This window comes from Halyomorpha halys, unplaced genomic scaffold (genome assembly GCF_000696795.3).
Source record: "Halyomorpha halys isolate HHAL.00 unplaced genomic scaffold, Hhal_1.1 Scaffold265.1, whole genome shotgun sequence".
Classification (NCBI taxonomy): domain Eukaryota; kingdom Metazoa; phylum Arthropoda; class Insecta; order Hemiptera; family Pentatomidae; genus Halyomorpha; species Halyomorpha halys.
The window spans coordinates 1,135,728-1,157,074 of record NW_027107765.1 but is presented as its reverse complement, the minus strand read 5'-3'; the positions used below and the strand labels follow the sequence as shown (position 1 = coordinate 1,157,074).

The 21,347-nt window shown below is 28.4% G+C and overlaps 3 protein-coding genes across 6 annotated transcripts in view; 2 read left to right on the top strand and 1 right to left on the bottom strand.

Annotated features, from left to right (window-relative positions):
* LOC106680521 (cysteine dioxygenase type 1) overlaps positions 1-1,017 on the top strand; it is a 47,547-nt gene extending 46,530 nt beyond the window's left edge. The window contains exon 5 of the mRNA XM_014420286.3: positions 646-1,017. Coding sequence (XP_014275772.1) covers positions 646-681 — 36 coding nt within the window. The 3' untranslated portion in view covers positions 682-1,017. The remainder of the gene's footprint in view (positions 1-645) is intronic.
* Positions 1,018-2,290: 1,273 nt separating this feature from the next.
* On the bottom strand, positions 2,291-7,444 carry or (AP-3 complex subunit sigma-2 or). The gene is made up of 5 exons (XM_014420299.3): positions 7,210-7,444; positions 7,037-7,128; positions 6,784-6,967; positions 4,894-5,001; positions 2,291-4,330 (listed from the first exon to the last, which is right to left on the bottom strand). Exons 1-5 carry the CDS (start codon positions 7,276-7,278, stop codon positions 4,214-4,216), a joined length of 570 nt encoding a protein of 189 aa, XP_014275785.1. The 5' UTR covers positions 7,279-7,444; the 3' UTR covers positions 2,291-4,213.
* The window catches only part of wit (wishful thinking), a 32,779-nt gene continuing 17,809 nt past the window's right edge, over positions 6,378-21,347 (top strand). Inside the window, exons 1-8 of one of the 4 annotated variants that reach the window (XM_067046097.1) lie at positions 6,378-6,399; positions 11,684-11,772; positions 12,400-12,499; positions 15,742-15,900; positions 17,182-17,421; positions 19,178-19,333; positions 20,000-20,182; positions 20,262-20,431. In XM_067046097.1, the coding sequence (XP_066902198.1) occupies positions 6,393-6,399; positions 11,684-11,772; positions 12,400-12,499; positions 15,742-15,900; positions 17,182-17,421; positions 19,178-19,333; positions 20,000-20,182; positions 20,262-20,431 (1,104 nt within the window). In that variant the 5' untranslated portion in view covers positions 6,378-6,392. Of the gene's footprint in view, positions 6,400-9,151; positions 9,658-11,683; positions 11,773-12,399; positions 12,500-15,741; positions 15,901-16,727; positions 16,869-17,181; positions 17,422-19,177; positions 19,334-19,999; positions 20,183-20,261; positions 20,432-21,347 lie in introns of those variants that run through there. The other 3 variants (XM_014420275.3, XM_014420274.3, XM_067046098.1) reach the window with 3 other exon arrangements.

The following is a 21,347-nucleotide window of genomic DNA, read 5'->3' as shown; positions in this document are numbered from 1 at the left end:
AATTAATGAGTGGGGGAGTTATCCAGAGGAGGGATGGCATGCATGCATCCCATATCCTATTTGTTGTTTTATTTATCTATTTACTACTTTGTTATTTTTTATATTCTAATATTTGTTATATAGGGGAATATGTTGATAAAATGAAATAAGGGTTGTAAAATGGAGGGGAAAGAAAAAAAAAAAGGGAATAAATTGAAAAGCTTGTATTTAGTTTCTAGACTAATATTAATTGTAAAATAATAATGTGGGAAAAAAAAATGTTATCTTTCTATTATATTGTATCATACCAAAAAAATGTAATTTATAAATTTATATATGTCCGATCACGGATTGATCAGTATGCTGTGTAATGTAGCAAACCGATGTATTTGGGCAGCATGATTGAATAAATTTCTTGTAGGATGACATTTCAATAATTATTAAAATTACAACAGATAGAATCTCACAAATAAAAACACACGTTTTGCTAGGAAATATGTTATTTCAAAAGTATAAAAAAATTAAAAAGTTAATCTGTTCAAAAATTCTTTTCATGGAAGATTTTGTTTACTGCAGATATCCTGTTACCATTTTATGATATCTACAACTTAATCGTAATTGCCACCCTATCTATAATTTTACTTAAAAATTCATTTTATTTTTCAGAAACTTCAAGAAGATAGACCTCCAGAAGACAATTAAATTATATTTATGTAGATATTGACAATATTACCTAATATATCACTGTTATTATTGATGAATATAATGTTAGACAAAGATTTTAATATAATATATTATGTATATAAAATTTGAGATCTGTGATGTTAAATATTTTTAATACTGAATGAAATGTATGAAAATAATTATTATAAGTGATTTTTTTTTTCATTTTAATAATTTAATGTGAAGTCATGCAATGACACCCTATCATTGTAGCAATGAATAAATTAATTGACAGTAAAAACAATTATATTAAATTTTAGACTTTATGGCTGATTTAAAATGAGTTTCACAATAAACATTTCTGACATAAATAAACATTTTTTTTTATCCCCTCATTGTCTTCATTTATTAAAATTTAAAATCAATGTCAATACGTTTGTTAGTCTTTAGTAAGCACTACAGCTCCATTCATAGTCCTGGCCTACTCCTTTAGCTCCTGCTAACTGAGAGGTATATGGATACCTAATGGCAACACCTAAGAAGTTTCCTATCTCCTGTTGCACCATCTAAAATTATACCCTCTTTATTTTTTGCGCATGAGGACATACCTTACATATTTGTATATAAACACAGGGTAAAACCGCGCAGTTTAAACATAGCTATAGTCTTGACTTTACTTTTTATAAAGTTCTTTGGATGTGTCTCAACAGCACTTACTTGGATATTTCTCCAGTAATCCTGGTGATGTATCCAATCCATCAATAGTTTGATTGCAAGGACATCAAACTGATTGAACTATTCTTATCTGTTCTGATTTCAAAAAAATTTAGGAAATATTAGATGTAATCAGTGGAGTGTTGAGGTCACCTCTTCCAGAGGAAGCTAAAATAAACTTTATACATATTTACAAAATTATATTGATGGGTTGGTTAGGACCCTTCTTGTCATGACATTTGTCATGAAACTGGACATGTTTTCGTATGATGCATTCCTGTACTGTGCAGTGCAAATCTTAGAGGGTGGGGTGCCACCCATCCTGCTAGGAGATGCTTCAATGTTTAAGTATAAAAGATTTATAATCATTATAGAAGATATGGTTTCTGGAGATTCAAACAGATAAAAGCAGGGGAGGATACCATGGAATGGAACCGACTGAGGTCGGCAATCACTGGCAGCTGTGACCTCGTGAAAATATTTTCCCACCATCTAATTCCCATTGTTTTTGTTTGTATCACTGCCCTAAAATATTCCTGAGCAAATTCACTACATCTATTTGTGATTAAGACTGTTATTATAAATTAAATTTAAGCAAATGTAATATATCAAAAAGACAAAAAATTTAAATCAAAACACTTTGTAAATAAACAAAAAAAAAAGAAAATTTTAATAAAATAAATTGGCACATGTCATGTGGTCCAAACTTTCCACACCCATTACTGTTTAAGGGGTGTGTAGTGGCAGCAACTGTCTCTCTAAAGGGATATGTTACAAATAGGATAAGGAATAGGTGACCCTCTCTATCAGATTCTTGATCAATGATTCAGAGTTAAGTAATACCGAAGTGTAGATCGAAATTGGCTCTGCATTACATTTCAATGCAACCACAAAGCCAAGCATGAATATGACATGTAAATATAAAAACATCAAATGAATAGAAAATGTATTTAATTTTATACATAACAAAATTTAACTTAACTTGAAATTTTTCATAAAAACAACAATAAATCTTCATAAATGAAACATTTCTTCAAAACAATACTTGTGAAACTTTAAATAACGTACATAAGAATATAAAAAATATTTTTTTAATAGAATTTTTAAATATGCTAAACTCTCATTAAATAAATTAATGAAGACAAAAAGCATTTTGTTTCGATTTAGCATTAAAAGAAAGAATTTCACTTCAACTATTTAAATAGACTTCCATAAGCAAAATTTATAAAAATTTACACTTTAGTTTTTAATAATCACTTTATAATGTATATGACTATTATATCAAATTAAAACTTGATCATCACATAAAATTTAATTTAAACTAAATTACACCATAAAAAGGTTATTTAATACAAATATACAAATATTCAGTTCCTTCATAATATTTTAAATTATCCTAATTCCATTACACTTTAGCAATTAACATATAACATTATTAATACCGCACAGTTCATAACTGTAATTAGTTTAATAATTATGTATAAAAAGATTTGATTGAAATGAATCGTATTTAAGGTCCATTTCCATAAATGAATATATAAATGATGATTAAAAAACAGAATATCAATTTATTGTTAGGTATTAACATTTGAAAGTTATAAATATCTCAACCAAAAAAGTACACAATTTAAGAAATTGGTAAAATATTTCAAATAAAAGAATAAAAGTCAATTTCTTTCTTGACGGAGGCATTAGATGACATTTTAAAAATAAATAATGAGACAATTGATAACAAAAGAATATAGCAAATATAAATAAAATTAGGAAAAAGTTGCAAAAAAAACTTTCAAGAGTATCTACATCATCTTCACAGCCATTTTAAATGACTTCGATTAAAAAAATTTCAAAGAATTCTAGCATCATAATAGTATATCTGGCGGTGTTCCTCATACTATGAAGTTTTCGTAAGTTATTATTTTTTACGAAAGGCTTATGTTACAATGAAAAAAAAAAAAAAGAGACTGACTGGATAAAAACTATGTGTTCAATATATTATTGTGGAAATGTACCTTATTTTATTCGTTTGAATTGACTGCTATTTCAAATTAAAATTTCAATAACATCTGTAATCGTAGTTCTTAGCTCGGAGACATTTTTTATATTTCATATAGAATGTGGAATTAAATGAATTAAAACATATCTGTGGCAAAATGAAAAAACTAGTTGCTAAATAAAATAAATGAGTTCATAATATTAAAATGAATTTTCAGTCAAATAAATAAAATTTTCCTGTTAAAAATAAAGATATTAAAAAAAAAATTTAAATAATGAGTAGAACAGAAAAATGTTTGGAAATGAACAATTGATTTAGTAAAAAATAATAATTAGACCTATCTAGTTTTTCATATCCAACACAAATAAACAATTTAAAAGGATTAAGTTATCTTTTAAACATTTAAGTCCATGTCTAAGATAAAAAATATACATACAATAGCAAGATATATTTGATATATTTAACATATAATGTGATATGCATATTTTAAGAACTAATATACATAGATATTATTTTCTAAATCATTAGAAACAACTTTTACTATGGACCTGAGAATTCCATCATAAATTTTGCATGTCTTCATATACATACAGTATGACAGTCACTAATAATAATCAAGAGTTGAGGCACATTTCCAACAGGAACAGGGTTCTTTTATTGCACTCCATGTATAAAATAACTTTCGAATAATTGATACAACATTACACAAAAATATCTACGAAGAAGTATCACAACTTAAGATAAAGTTAACTGAAGATAACTAATTTCTTAAATAGAAAGATAAGCAGGTTCTTTCCTGGTAAATGGAAGGATTTATGTGTATCTTAATAGAGGAGCTCCTGCAGGGAGTCGTAAGTTCTCTTGTCAGAATTTAAGTTCTTTGATTGCTTGAGGTAAATCTGGAAGCTTCATGTCTTTAAGCCCAGCAGGAATGTTTATATTTTTCACTGCACTAACAGCACGCGCTGCAGCTAATCCACTCTGAAATTAAATATTAATTAGATAAAACATTAGAGCAACATATACATATACTGATGTATGGTAAATCTAAGGACCTTCAATAAAATAGAAAACAAAACATACAGCTAGTAATGTGATAGTTGTAGGTTTTTGTCTAAAAGATACTAAAGATATGAATTAGATTGTAATAATTTACATCTCTCACTATAGATGACTCAATTCAACTAATGACATTGAGAATACAAGAACATAGGATGGCATAAATCCTATACTCTTGTATTCTCTGTGATATCGAAATAAGTTTTTGCTACGCATCAGCTGCACTTGTCTAAGTTAAAAATCAATAGTGGTTGATAAAAATATAGAAGTCTTAGATCATTTATTTTAGAGAGAGAAGCAGCTGAGTTAAAACTTAAGTTGATTTACAACAGACACTCAGTATAAAATTACTTAGTTTACACCTAAATCTTTCTAATGAAACTAAATAAATTGAAAAAATAAAAACAATTTAAATATAATGAGGATATTCTAATTTATCCAGGGAAAATAAGATTATAAAGAAAAATAGGTTTTAAGATAATTACCTCTTGTTTTTCTAATTTATTTTGCTCTTGTATCCTAGAGAGTATTTCGGTCATATTTGTTTCAAGCACCATACCTCCCATTACTAATTCATTTAATATGTAGTGAACCTAAAATACATAATTTTTTTGAATTACTAGAGAACAATCATATATTTTTGCATAATTGGGAAAAACTACACAGCACTTTAAAATTAATAAAATTACATATAAATTGTAAATAATTATAACTTAAGATTAAACATAAATTTAAACCTTAATATTCTCATTCATTAAAAAACTACTTTAAAAACATTAAATCATGAAACAATTTAATAATTACACCTCTACAATATCATGACATTTAATTGAATAATGATCCAACTTTTAATAACAATTTACTATTTACATTTATATGTCTAATATAATGTCTATGCTGTAAAATAAGTCACAAAAAATTTTCAAAACTTTGACAGTAGTAAGTCGACAAATTGAAACAGTAAAATTCAAGTTTTAAAGATTTCGGTTAAACATCAATACCAAAGTAAGTTCCAATGGAACACATATTGAGCTCTGTGTTTTTAATCCCAAAAATGAACCAATTTTTTAAATAACACACCAATTAGGCAATTAGGGTAAAATCTCATTCTAAAGTTAGCTTCCAAAGCGCCATAGTATACTTACAACATGTTTTTAACATTGCAAAATATGAATACTACTCTCAGAAAAAGGTTTTTTTTTTGTTTTGTTTTTTGAGTTTGGCCATTATTTATTGAATGAAATGTTATCGACTTCATTAAATAAATAACTTCGTATGGTACTGTCAACAAAAATATTGGGAAAATTAGTTTTTTAAAATTTCCTTGATAATTTTACCTTACTAACCACAAACAGGATAACTAAACTGTTTATTATTAGACTAGAGAAAATTAGACGAATGTCTCTGCTTATTTTTATTGACTTAAATTAGTCAACTAGGTATCATGAATGTTTTAAAACAAGCCAAGCTTGCAATCCTGAAAATGATTGCATCAAATGTGATTAGTATATCCATCCATATTTATATTACAATATTTTGAGGTTAAGACTTAACCAATTCATAGGTTTAATTGCTGAAATTACACAATGATATTCCTAGAATGTTAAGAACAATAAGAGCTCAACATTTTTAAAAAATAGTGTACTAAATATGTTTAGTTTGTTCGTTCCTGAATATGTAATATTTTTAGAGTGAACAGGCAGGTACGAAAAATTGTTTGTAAGCTCCATTAGTTTTTTTAATAATATATCTCTGATAGTATACTAGAAGTTGTTCATTAGAATAATCTTTGGGGAGTTTTTTTTAAACCTCGAGAAATATATAATATTATGAAGCTGGTTATTCGCCTGAGTCCACCATTGATGGTATAGACCTTACCCTTCCATCTTACTTTGAGATGAGATCAGTGGGCAGCTGCTTTGGCCCATAATCCATCTATCCATCATAGATATAGATTGCTAAAAGTTCCAGAAACTACTTCAACATGGCAGGTGAGAGTGTATTATTTTATAGGTTACAAACAATTATACTACCATTAATGTTTTAAATAGTTGATGCTAACTCGCTTAAAAGATAAATAAAATCATTTTCAAAAGAGGTCGGTGCATAAAAATATATCACTTTAAGGTTTCACGTTTTCTACAACAATGATTATGGAATGAACCATTCTTTCATTGAGTAAAATAGCTGACCCACCATTTTGGAATAGTGCCTAAGAATTAGACCCCATGAATCTTATAGACTAACATTCAGCCAAACTCGGATTAAGTGAGTTTTTAAATCCATATTTTAAAAATGATAGTAGATATTAAGAATTAATAATACATGATAATTTGTAAAGCAATAATAACTAAATCATGAACGATCAATTTTACCTTGTCAACATGGAATATCAGATCCAGTTCACACACATTTTCGAAACATTTGTCCAATGTCTCAACAAATACTTGTATCAGATCAAGAATTCCAAGCTCCGATTCTGAAGAATCAACACAAAACACAAAATAGAGTGTTGCATAATGCCTGTAGATTAACTTGTAATCAGAGCCACCTATTAAACTACAACCATAGGCATGAAACCAAGTATGAAATTGAATATGATAAGGGCAAAAATGATAAGAAACATACCTTCCACCTTCCAGAAAGTTGCATACATTATCATCTCTTTTAGAAACAAGTTGAAAAGTTTCTTTAATAATTTGTTGCTGCATATCTTCAGTCTACACAAAATTAGAATAAAGATAATAACAAACATTTTATTATATAACAAAGAAAATAACATAGAAGAATAATATATTTACAAAATACTGATAGAATTTGGTCAATCTTGGTTTGCCATGGTTATTAAACACTAAGATTGCTTTAATCATGGTGTATATTATTTAATAAAATAATCTTTAGCATTAAAAATACAAGTAAATGAAATAATAATGCCAACTAAGCCCAACGTCTACTTAAAAATTTAAATACCCCACATCCAAACCAAAACACCATCATGGAAAACAAGTAAACTGATTTTCTTGTCAAAAGAAAGTGTAAGTCGATTAGATTTCATGTTAATCCAAAGATGTCCAAAGGATCGACAAATGAATTTATCCTAAGATCCCCAATTCTTATGCAAGTTATTTTCAATTAAGTAATGGAAGAAAAGTAACATATTATATTCTCATGAATCCTTTCATTTTTGACGCAGTTTCTAACGGTCATTATTTCTCGGAGGAATCTCATTTCATTCACTGTGTTAACGGTAGAACAGTCCATTGGCGTTGATCACCCGAATTTAAAACCTCTTGGATTATTTCTCCATCTTTGTTAGTAACTGTCCTTAGATATTTATACATGCAAACTTTATGCAGCTTTTCAAGAGCTTGGAATCCCATCCAAGATTATTGGGTTTATAAAAATTACGATGGACAATTTTAAGTGCTTTGTAAAAATCAGGAGTGAACTTTCTTCAAATACAGGGCTTCGCAAAGGATCTGTCCTGTCGTTTGATGCTTTCACCTGTCTATTGTTTAGCTTAGCCGTAGAGAAAGCTATTAGACATTCTGGATCAGCAGCATTATGTTTACAATTTTGGTGCAGGTATTGGCTTACGTCGATAAAGTGGACATTGTCGCTATTATCACAGAACTCTCAATGTTTCATGTTTCAGGCAAAGGATTTCTTTGCCTCATGTAGGCTGCCCAAGAGATGATAATTAGTAAAGAAAAAACTAAACATATGCTCGCTGATAGGCATGAGGCAACTCGCGCTGAAGAAACCTTTTTAGAGTTTGGTCCCTTTACGTTGAAAAGGGTTTACCAATACTCTTACCTTGGATGTATCGTTAGCTCTAATAATGAAATCTTCCAGAAAGTAAACAAGAGGATTATCACACCCATAACTACCTCAATAGCCAGTACAACACCAGTTCTCACATGTGCCTCAAAAAGAGGGACGCTGATGAAAGCTGAAAAAAGGGAAATCCCTATCTTACAGGTGATTATTCATTTCGATTGTTAATCATAAATATTCATCAACATCAAACTTGGCAGACATTGGAGGAAAAGGATAAATGCGGACGAACTATTCGGGGAGTCAAAGTAAATATCATTAAGCTTAGAAATTGGAAGAAATAGCCAGGACAATCAATGACGACATCCCGATGAGTTTTCTAGATGGGAACCCTAACCCAACTAGAGCCAGAGGTCGGTCTAGAATCAGGCGGGAGGCCTGCCTGTCTTGTCCAGGCTTTCCTCAACATAAGAAACTAGAGAGCAGTGAAACAAAATCGAGTGTCATAACGGAATGAAGAGCCGCGGAAGAAGAAAATAAGTATTCGTATTCACTAGTTCTAGGGGTTCACCATCATAATCAACCGAGAGTCTTACCTATACCTTCAAACACACATGACTCTGATCTTAGTTGGATTTATATGCAAAACTCTTAACTTCAATTCTTCGTGTCATTGTAACAACGTCATACATTAAAGTCAGAATATGAATATGGTCAAAATATGTACCAGCAAGAGACTCTGTGGATGGATGTACCAGAAAGTAAAGAACTAGAAGCATTCTAATTACTCCAACTAACAAACCATCTGTGAATGCTTTACGAGGACTGGTAGTACCGGATTCCGGTCCGTCCACATCCTACATAATAAATGACAAAAAAGAACTACATAATACTGGTTTCCCTCGAACCCAATGATTTATTTAATCATCTATCACTTATTGCTCTTTGGCATTACGATTTGAACCTCCATGAATGTTATGATAGGAACCATAAGTTTGTTTAACTAATAAAATGACAGAAAAATGTAATAGAAATTATAGTCTATAGGTTTTATGGGCGTAGTTTAGACCACTTTGTTTCATTATCGCCGCTATTCTACGACATTTATATGGCGATACTAGATTATTTCGATTCGATTAGGAATTAGATTTTTTTTTTATCCTTATTGTTTTATTACAATAAAAATTCCTTAAAGATTTTTATTGTTTTAAATATTTGTTTCGGCTATCATCTGAGTACAGAGGTTGTGATTTCTAAAAATATATTACTTTTTAATGGAAGTAATATTTGAATAAATAATATTTCATTTATAAATCTCATAAAACTTATTTTATGTAAAAGTAATTTTAGTGAATAGTCATAATCTGCATAGAATCTGTGCCATATATATTCACTTAGAATTTTGTAATGTCGACTGAATGAAAATATGGAATCTTTTTTCTTTATATTGCTGTTTCTTACAGCCATTAGAGGTAAGATTTGAAATATCTTAACATTACTATTAATTTTTATTTATTAATTATGTAATTTAACTCATTTAAACTTAAGTTTTGTGTTTTTATAGTTTTTGGTCCTGAAATGACCCCAACTTTTTGAAATTCATTTTTTTATTACATAAATTAGTATTTCGGTTTTTATCAAATATGTATATATATACTGTTTACAGCATATTATTCTAGAATTTTATTTAGTGTATTGTTTTTAAAAATGTGAAAATTTAATGGGAGTATCTTCATTTACTTGTCTATATTCTGGGAATTTTGATGGAAAATAACATATAGATTGTGTGAGATTAGTGTTAGACATTAATGTTAAAAGGAGATTTGAATACTGCAAGCAGATTTAGAATAGAAAATTATTACAACTTCAAAAATGAAAAGAAAAATTTGACCATTGGAAATGATACACCGACCACAGAGACTAACTTTAAATTAATATTTATTCTATTTTCATGAAGGAATACAACAATATGTATGTAATGTAACCTATAGAGGTGAGAAGTAAGACAGGAGCAGATTTAGAGAATGTCTATTTAGTTCTTGTACTATTTGAATTTTGAGTGGTCTCCTCATTACAAAATGTTAATAATATATTGCAACTGAACTTAGAATAAATATGAAGATTTAAATTTGAATGATACTGATTATATCCTATGCTCATATGATATGATAAAAATTATATTTAGGGGCATGAAGCGCTTGAACATTTGAAAATTGAATGGATGTCTTAGGAGTTTGGAAGCAAACATATTAATATCATAGATTAACCAAAGATGCTGAACAAGTAAAACACACTGTTATTTAATATAAGAGTTTTGATTCTTGAATACATGGGCAATATTTCACTTAAATCCTTTTTTTTTTTTTTTTTATTAATAACGAGTCTGAGGTGTGTCGGGCATATACTTATTTTCATAACTGTTGAATTAATGGTGGAACTGATAGATTGTGAAATAAAATAGTAGATAAGAATTATATACTGAATGGTGGTAAATTAGGGGAAGAGCACAACAGATTTTTAAAAAATAGTTATTGTCATTACGGTTTTGAGCATTAGTGGAAAAGTAGGTTAGTGCCTTACCTTTAAATGGCCCACCACTAGAAAAGTTGGACTAATGTCGATCTTGGTATATTTTGGATGTTATTTTTCATCCTGATTTTGATTGCATGCAGAGTTGGCAGTCATTAAAGAATTTAACCATAATTAATCAAATTGAAGCCGTATTCTAATTCCAATTTCTGTTTTCTTATCCATTTAACATGTATGAGGTTTTCCTTTTGATCCCTTGACTTTACAGACAAAATGCATAACTAAGTGAAGTTTTAACCAATTTATATAATTATTGTTGGTCTGAAATTTAGGGGTAATTCGTTTCATGATCTAACAAGAGTCAGATTTGAACAGAATGAAAGTCATTTATGTTTTTGTTCCCTTTGTTGAGGGGAGGGGGCAAATGTGTACATTTTTTATAAAATTGACTAATTATTTCCAAGGTTACGCTATAGAAAGCTGTTATATAACACATTTAACGACATAGTTTCACCTTTCCATCTTGAAAATCAAATTTTGAATAGCCTTCCCATATCAAAATTTTCATCAACACTTCCCCTCCTCCTCTTGCCTCATTTTAAAGATATAGGGTGGAACTCAATAGAATGTAAAAGACAAGTTATTAGACAGAAAACAAAATATATTTATCCTGGAAAGAAATGGAAATAAAGACTTTACTTAAAACTGGTTTCATAAAAGAATACTGGTGAGGTTTATTTAAACAATAAATAAACATCCCAATGGTATAAAAAAAAAATCACTATGCATATAATTTCATTAAATTATTGAATATATATCTATTCATAGGGGGCATGATTCATATAATAAAATATTTAAAAATTATAAACAGAATGTTCAGGAATTAGATTAATTTCGATTTTAATTTATTTGAAGTTTTTATATTTTCATATATGGTATCAATTGATATTTTTTTATCTTTGTTAATAGGAAACATAGTTCAGAGGATTTGTGCTAAAAGTAAAGAATCCTATAATGTCACTGAAGACAATATTCAGAATTTCTCTTATGCAAATGAGGTAATTATGTTTACAGTCATAATCAATTAATTTTACTATCTATATGAGATATTCTTTGTGTAATCTGACACCTCTTGTGTTCTCTTTTTTACCAATGATTGTTTTAAAATGTTTATATCATGTTACCTTTTAACAATAAGTGTGCCTGTTTTAATTATTACAATGTCATGGAATTGCCTTTCCATTCTGATAAAAAGTTGATATCTTGAATAAGGTTAAGCCTTTAATGTTTATTAATTACTGTTACATACAATCTGAGTTTTAGCTTTTCATAACTCTTATGACTTTCAAAAGGATAAGTTAGGCCATGGTAGCCAAATATATTGAAGTGCCACCTTAGCAAACTTGAGTCTGCAAGCAGTGCTGGTTCAAAACCGGCCTGGGTGGATTCATTTTTATTTCATGGGGTCATACAAAATGAAAATTTGATTCCCCTACTCTAGTCAGAATAGGTTGGTGACCTTTATGATTACCACCCTATATTCCAGAAATGGCAAGGTAGGGGGATTAGGAAAAAAAAAGATAGATAAAAAAATTTTTAGCTATTAGATTACCTAATAAAGTATAATCTTTCTTTTGAAAATGCACTTAACTTGTTTTTTTACTCTTGCAAATATCAAATTTCAGGGGAAAGAAGTTTGCAATACAGGTGTAGTTGCCTGCTATTCCTTATGGAGGATTTTTTCTGGACCAAATAATGCATCAGTGATTCATATAATTACTCAGGGTAAGTTATAATTATATTAAATTATTTTTAAACTGAAACTATTGACGAACTCTACAAAGTTCTATAATTTTTTATCCTTTCCATTATCTTAACTTTTCTTTGTAATAATACAATTTGCTGTGGCATCAACAAATTATTATTCATAGGATAGAATTGATCGTTTTTTATTTTGTGAAACGATCACCTGTGTAAAGTTTATGTTTTGGGGTCTTATTTCCATCACTATCAACATTCTGCAATATACAAACATTTATTATTAACATTAATTTCACTCTTAATCATATGTATTATTTATTTTTTAATAATTTGATGAATTATGGTAAGATAATTAATATAATATAATAATAATTACAAAATATATACATATTGTTTTTAGACTTTTTAATAACTTAATTTATTTCAATGATGAAATTGCTATAGATTTGTATGGCAAATAGGTTAAATGGGTAATAGAAATATTTTATTTAAAAAATTGTTGGTTACTACTTCTGTCAAGTTGTTAAAGTCTCATTATAATGTTCAGATTATTTTATTTAATAATATTTGTGATTTATTTATTGTTCTATTAATGTTATTAATGAATGTTAGATTACTATTTTTTTTTCTTCTGAATAATAAGTGATTGGATCTATATAGCATGAATGTTTTACATTCTGATGATAGGGAATAAAAATCCAAAAACTTAAATGTTTTTATGTGTTATTATTTTACTTATTAAAAAAAAAGTTGAAAATGAAGCTCACCACTATCCTATGATTGTATGCAGAAACCACTAATGCCGCCATCTTATGATTGTAATCCTATGATTGAAAACCAACAAATTATATAATCAAGAAAAATATAATGTTCAGAAATAATAAATAATATAAAATTTCCTCGATTTATAATTTTTTTTTTTCATAATTGTTATAAAATCCCATACTCTATTTAATACCTTCAAATTTATATAAAATAACTGATACTTTATTATTTATTCATACATCACAAGTGTTATAAAAATGATTACCAATTATCTGCTTATTGGATTCAGCCCTCTTATTTACTCAAAATAGAGCTTGAACTATGAATTACCAATTAGTTTACAAACAATGCTCTTGAGTGGAAAGATCGAGATTTTTCTATGGTTTCGATACCCTGATCAGTAAGATCGATGTCATCTGAAAGATTTTACCCCAGTTCAAATATTGTACCTATGTTTCTATATAGCATTTTTTTAGATGTTTTGTCATTCAGTGGAGCATATCTTGCTCAATAAGATACTTATTTACTATTTCATCCTCATGATATCAACATCAAGTCTTGATGAATTCCATTAGTGCTCTTACATGATATGGTCTAGCGTTATTGTCCAATAAATCCTAAAGAGGCTCAATGGCATAGAGGAAATGACACATGATGGGATATAGACCAAGGATTCATGGATAGGATTTTAACTGATATATGAATTTATCAATGCTATGATCGATTTAGTGTTAAAAGAACCTTCAAATTTTTAAAGTGAGATGTAAAAATTAATTTTTTTATTGTATACACGGCGCTCTGTGGCCAACTGTGAATATATCGATTGTACAGGCTTGCAACGGTTTTATAATAGTAGTGGAGTAGGTTTCTATCAAGCTGGAGGTTTTGTAAGTTATCACTACAGTTAGAACATTTTATGTTATTTAACTATTACAAATAAAACAGTAAAAACATTTTATTTGTGTCCACCAACCTCACGTTCAACACATCTTCCTTATTTTACTGTCAGAAAGAGGAATGCACAATTCATCAGAAATATAAAATTCAGTTGTTCTTTTACGTTCTCTCTAAGAATAATAAATAATAGTGTGTCTTAGATCAGTTTCTTTTCTTTTTCGAGTAAATAAATGTTTTGTCTACTGGTTATAGAAAAAGGATAATTGACATATGACAACCTGTGGACCATTCTATGCTGTCGAAAGGAGCCATTTTTTACTTCAATTTACCTAAATAATGAATGTATATAATTTGAATTCGTATTGAGTATTGAAAATTTTGAATTGGAGTTTTCAACAGAAATACTCGTTTTAAGCTTCCTTGAGCCTAAATAACCTTTAGAGATAAAGGATAATTGACAAACGACAACCTGTGAACCATTCTATGCTGTCGAAAGGAGCCATTTTTTACTTCCATATACGTAAATAATGAATGTTTACTATTTAAATTCGTATTGAGTATTAAAAATTTTGAATTTGAGTTTTCAACAGAAATACCCGTTTTAAGGTCCCCTGAGCCTAAATAACCATGTCTTTTAAAATGGTCTTTGTGTATGTGATCAGCTTAGCTCAAAAGGGATGTCTTGAATTACTGAAATGGTATATTTAGTATAAATGTATTATTGGTATATTTTTGCTACTTTTTCTTAAAATCAACCAACAATTTTTTCGTCAATCAATCTATAAACTTTTTTTTATTGGTTGAGAATATTTCTGGAAGTAAAAGTAGTATTATTGATTTATTATATACCATTGGAAAACCAAAGCAAAAAATAATATGTGACATATAAGGTCATAGAAGGTAATGGAGAGTGACGAGAAATGCATAAATAAAAGATCTATTCAAGCATGAGTTTAACTATCACATTGCAGTGAGTTTTCCATTTTACCAGTGTGAAAAATATTTTTATTTGACTTAACCTATATATCAGCCTCTCAGTTGACAGGATGACTAACTTCATAAAATCATTCTTAGTATTTTCATTATTAATTCTGTAACAGTTTAGCATTCGATAAATTGTTTTATAATTTTTAATAAAGGAATAATTGCAAAATAGTTGTACTATTAATCAAAAACTTAAACAATTATCAAATTTAATAATTATTAGGCTATATTTGATAATATGTCAACACCATATATGCATTTAACAATATAGTGAACCTAAAGGTCTAATACTAATATAAACAACAATTGCTGGTTATATCCAACTGAATCCTTTGCCAGAACCTAAATCTACGTGATGAAGCTTTATACTATCCCCCTACCCGTGCCTTAGGCTTATCCCTTAGACATTTACCTGTTGGTTCTGTACTGATTATTATTTCAGAAATCTTGATTGTTCTCTCTAGATCATTTATGTCCATTTAAACTGTTGTGGAATTATTACTTCATTGTATTTACTGGATGTTATATGTACCTTCTTTATTATTGCTATACTTTATATTTATTATCTATATTATTTATTTGTATGTTCCTAATCATTATCAATTCTAAACATAATGTAGGCTGCTGGGAGACTTCTAGGCTAAGTGACTGTCTTGGTGAAGAATGTATGCCTCAGAAGACCAATTCACAAACAATGTTTTGTTGTTGTAATGCTAATTTTTGTAATGTCAATATCACAAAATTTGACGTGGATGTCATTACTACAACTCCAGTAATCAGTAAGTATAATGTAGAATGAAACTAAAATGAATGAGCTGTATTGATTCATAAAATTATACCTTCATTTGATTATGAAAGTCAAATATCTACTTCTATCTCACTGCTTATTTGTTTTGTTTTTATTAATAAAGATTTCAGTGTTTATTTAATATGTTATTTATTGAAGTTCTTAAATTTGATTCAATTATGATTTGCTTTATTCTCAGTTAGTTTTTATTTTAACTATGTTTATTGTAGATGGTCCTCCATTTTTGGAGGTAATCAGGTAATCAAACATCAATTGGAGGTAATCAAACAGATTAAAGCTATAAATATTGTCTGTAGTACTTCCACTTTTAATCAAGAGATCTTAGATAAAATATGGTATATATAAATACTAATTCAGAAAAAATTTACTTCTGTTTTCATCTTTTTCAATTAAAGATTATCTTGAAAAATAATTACTTGTTTTATTACTAAAACAGGGATGATATATATACCTTGTCCTTGGTTTTCTATAGAGATCTAACCAAGCATGGTACATTTTAGTAACTACTAATTAGCCGCTTTACATTTCAATCAGTTTTATATTTCATTTTAAACTTTTAACATCTTATGTTTAATTTAATTTTTGTTTAGCTTTTTAAAAAAAATTAAAATCTATGTTCTGAAAAGAAAAAAAAAAAGAATAAATTCATAACAGCTGATAGTTAATTAATGAATGTAATATCATGAATTATTATAAAAATATTTTAATGAAATAAAACAGAAGTGTAATTATATTTTTTTTTTAAATTGGCTTATTATTAATAACGTTGACTTTAATAGTGTTTTTCTTTCCGGGATTCAAATTTTCACTAATTCTAATCCTTTTAGTTCAATTAGTTTATATTTCGTTTTAATTAACTGGTCCCAAAAAATAGTATGATTAACTTATTAAATTATATAAATAAGGATTTCAATATTCTTGAATTATCTCATCAAGGTGGTAAGAAACCTGAAAATCATAAATTTTTTACTTAGTTTACAGAATACATTATTTATTTTACACTTTGTTACTATTGGATCCCCTGAAAAAAAAAATATATATATATATATCCGTCATCAAATATATTCTAGATAACATAGGATCCATAACTATTTATACTGGATTACATGTTCCAATGGTTAATAAACACTTACCAACTGACAGAAAATGATTTCTCAACATATTTTACTAAGCTTCTATAAGACTAGACCTCATTAAAAAAAAAAAAGATGATTCTTTTTATTATAATTTTTTTTTTTAATTGTAACTTTAGCTGGAGCTGTAGAAGGTCGTACAGACAACACAAACAATGGCAGAGAGAAGTTTGTATTAATTGGTGCAGGCATCAGTCTCATTGCATCTTTATTAGTTCTAATTGCATTTCTGAAACGATGGAGCCCTCTAGTTGAGAAGGAAATCAATCAAAAGACTAATGAAGGAGTTGAGATTTGTGGGAGGGAAATACATAATGCCATCTATACAATGCCAAATATTTCCCTTACACGGATAGTAGGTGTGTATGATTTTTTTTAATATCTTGATTTTTTTTTCAAATATTGATGGCTTACTTCATAATGGTGCTAAGTATGTTTCCACTAGGGAAAAATTCTATTAAAAGTTCTGTCTTAATTTTCCTAAAAGAGAGAATCTGTAATTGTATTGTTTGTATAGTTAGTGGAAATGTTCTTAATATAAGAAGCTATCTTATATATGAACTTTGTATTATTTTCTTTACATCAAAAGCATGTATAATTTTGTTCTTTTTGAGTCTATTACACAAATTGAAGTTTAAGATAAATTTACTATAACTTTAAGCCTTATAAACATTTAAAAGAATTGAACTCATATTTTATATTATATTTTCTGATCACTATTAAAAACAAAATTTAATTCTTTTTCACATTTTATTAAATTATTCATTAAAAAGAAAAATATTTTTATTAATAGAATTCTTTAGAAAATTATTTAATTATATGACAAAAAAAGTGACTACTTCATCCTTTAGATTTTTGGTCATTTCACAAAAATAGGGCATTTTGGCTAACATGAACGTGCGATTCTAAAATGTGTTTTTCCCTAATCTATTCCTTACATGTCTTGATATTTATTCTGCAAATTAGTCAATTATTTGCCTGAATAATGTTATTTTCTGTTGAAAAAAGTTTGAGAATACAGATACAATTACATAAGTCAGTTAAGCTGACAGTTATTTTGTAGTTTTCCTATCTATAGATGGAATATTGTGCAATCTAACAACTAAACATCCATGTTTACATGAATTTTTGAAGTGATGCAGGTATTAATCTTTTTCGCATGGGAAAACCATCCAAAAATAATTTCAAATTGTAGGATGCGACTTAGATGGGAGACTCAATTTAAATCTTAATTTCCTGTGTCCTTTGTTAATATCTCAGTCCTATGAAAGTTATGAAACAAAGGACTGAGAATATAACATATTTAAAACAGCTTGCCTCTCTTTAGTTTAAAAAAACTATTTTCTACTTTGTTGAAACATGCAACAATTATTCAGAAACAAACTAAAAAAAAAAAATTTATATAACTTCCTCTAAGATTTCATTGCTGGCAAAGGTCTGAGAAAATGAGTGATAGTATTCCAATAACACAAACATATCGCACGTTACATTAGACTGGGAAACTCTTCAAGGAGCAGTAAATGTTATGTTTTTCTTAAGTTTAACTAAAAGTGATTCCAATGCTTGCACGACCAAGTACTTTCTTGCTGCCCACTTTTAGTTTTGACAAAGGACTTCAAGGCAGAAAAAAATTCACCATTTACTCTTTATTTTCATGTATTAGGCTTTGGATTAAAATACAATGAGCTAGTTATGGCCTAAAAATAACCGAGCAAACTGGTTTTTGCAGGTAGGAAGTAAGGTCTCAGATTACCACGATGGCAGAACATATGAGTGGAGAAATAGAAGACTGAGAAAATACATTATTGAATTTTTTTTAAACACACTTCTGATTACTTGTTAATAGGTTAAATAGGTAGAATATATTTTAATTTTCAGTTATCTGTGATTCATCTAGGGGTTAACACTTGAAAAATAAGATAAAATGACTTATAATTGTGAAATGGCTCTCATAAGGTGAACACCATGATAATCAAATAACTTACTTCTATCCTTGGAAGAATAAAAAACATGATAAAAAGAATCACATTTTTTTACATCTGTTTGGTACTTGTAACTTGTGAGATGAATTTATATTTGTTTGTGTTTCAGTTACATTTCTATTTTTGTTTCTAGGCGAGGGAAGATATGGTACTGTATGGTTGGGATTGGTGAGGGGAGAGCAAGTTGCTGTTAAAATGTTTCCTCAGCACTATTCTCATTACTTTTATAATGAAAAGGACATATACACTCTTCCTTTCATGAAACATTCTTCTCTTCTGACATATTTTGGTAAGTCAAAATTCTATTTATTATTACTCACATATTGTTTGTAGTATCTGAACAAACATTTTTGTTTAACACACGATAATGTTATATTCTTTAATTTTTAAAAAATATATTATAATTAAACTATTGGTCAGAAGTATCACATCACGTGGAATTTTCTTTAAAAAAAGTTATTCGCAAATGTTGAGAGGAATTTGAACATATGAGTATCACAGGCAGAGAATATAAGGGAAACAAAGGGACAGTCAGAAAGCAAATAATAAAGTAAAAATTTTATTTTTACATCAAAATTAAAAGTTAAATGTAAAGGCAGTTCACTTACTTTATTGAGTGAGGTTGGTTACCTTCCTATATGTAACATTTTACAGTCCTGAAGACTGTTGATAAAAGGCCTCTGGGCGATTCTTTCTTCATGATATGTAGTCAAATGAATGCCTCCAATAAACTTTGCTGTGCTATGTCTATTCAATTTGAAATCGTAAAAACCAGTTTTTAAAAAATACATCTCAAGTATTGTGACATTTATTTATTTATTTTCATAATATTCTTGTTGAAAAAAAAAAGTATTATTATTAATGAAAGGTACATAATTACACCTTTCTTTTTATTTTATTTGTTTGCACTTGGAATGGAATAGGCTCTCTAGAGTAATTCTATTGTTTGTTTTAGGTTCTGATGAATCAAGAGACAAAGATGGTATCACAAGACTGTGTTTGTTCTTATCATACTGCCCAATGGGGACTTTGCAAGAATTCTTGAAGGAAAAAACTATGTCTCTTTCAACATTTTGCAGTTTGGCTGTTTCAACTGCCGCTGGTCTTGCTCATCTGCACACAGAAATTCATGCTCATGGTAATTTTATTATTATTCAAATTAGATTAGGATTATTTGACTCTAATACGACTGATACTAATTTATTTTTTATTTTTAGGGAAATGGAAACCTTGCATTACACATCGTGATATTAATTCTCGTAATATTCTTGTTCGGGAAGATATGACATGCTGTATCTGTGATTTAGGGCTTGCAGTTAAAATTACTGGCCCACATTATTACAGCCTTGGGGAAGAAATGCATGCTGAAACAAAAAGTATCAATGATGTAAGTTGGAATCCTTTCAATCTATTTTTCATTACTATAGGAAAGCCTCTTGAGGTTATATTTAAAATATTATATTGCTTCTTCTTTTTTATTTTACTTTTGTTTGGTCCTAATTATTTTTACTGTTAACATTCTTCACTTTAGATAAGATTTAGATTGGATTTACATTTAAAATTATATTCAGCAGGCAAAAAGATGAACAAGAGTGAGCTAAGGTTGCATCATTGTTCAACTCCCCTATGAAACCTAAATGGTTTTGATTTATGTCAAACCCTTCTTGGAAAATATTACATCAGGAATACTTAAAATAATTTATAAATAAATACATATAAAGTTAAATTGTTCAATAATGGCCTATGGCTGCTATTAGTCTGCTTTTCCAGTCACTTGCTGGAAGGTATCTTAATTTTATAATAATTTTGGGCTTGATTCACTTCTCATAGTCTGAAATAAATGTGATAGTGTATGGTTGAGTGTGACTTCCACTAAGTAAGAGTCCAGGGTTGCCAAATCTACAAGCCGATCACTCCAAAAACCCTGCATGTTTACATCCATCACTTCATTATTTTTGCTTATCACACTTTTCCATGTTTACAGACATCTGTTTTGCCTGTTATAGTAGGTAGTTCACTTTGTTTATGATTGAATAAAAGAACGGTATTATTACAAAAATAGAAAACTCGTAAAAAATTAATTTTATTATTTCATTCATGTATATTGCCCCGTTTTAGTAGAATTTAATGTACAATATGTGTTTAATGGTCCGAGTAATTTAGTGGGAGTTAAATATTACTTATAGATTAAAGAAAAAGTGTCTAAGGGCTGGTTATGTTAAAAAGAATGTGTAAACTGTATTGGAAGAAAAAAAAAACATTAACTTCAAATCATATTTTAAAAGAGATTAACAAAATAATAA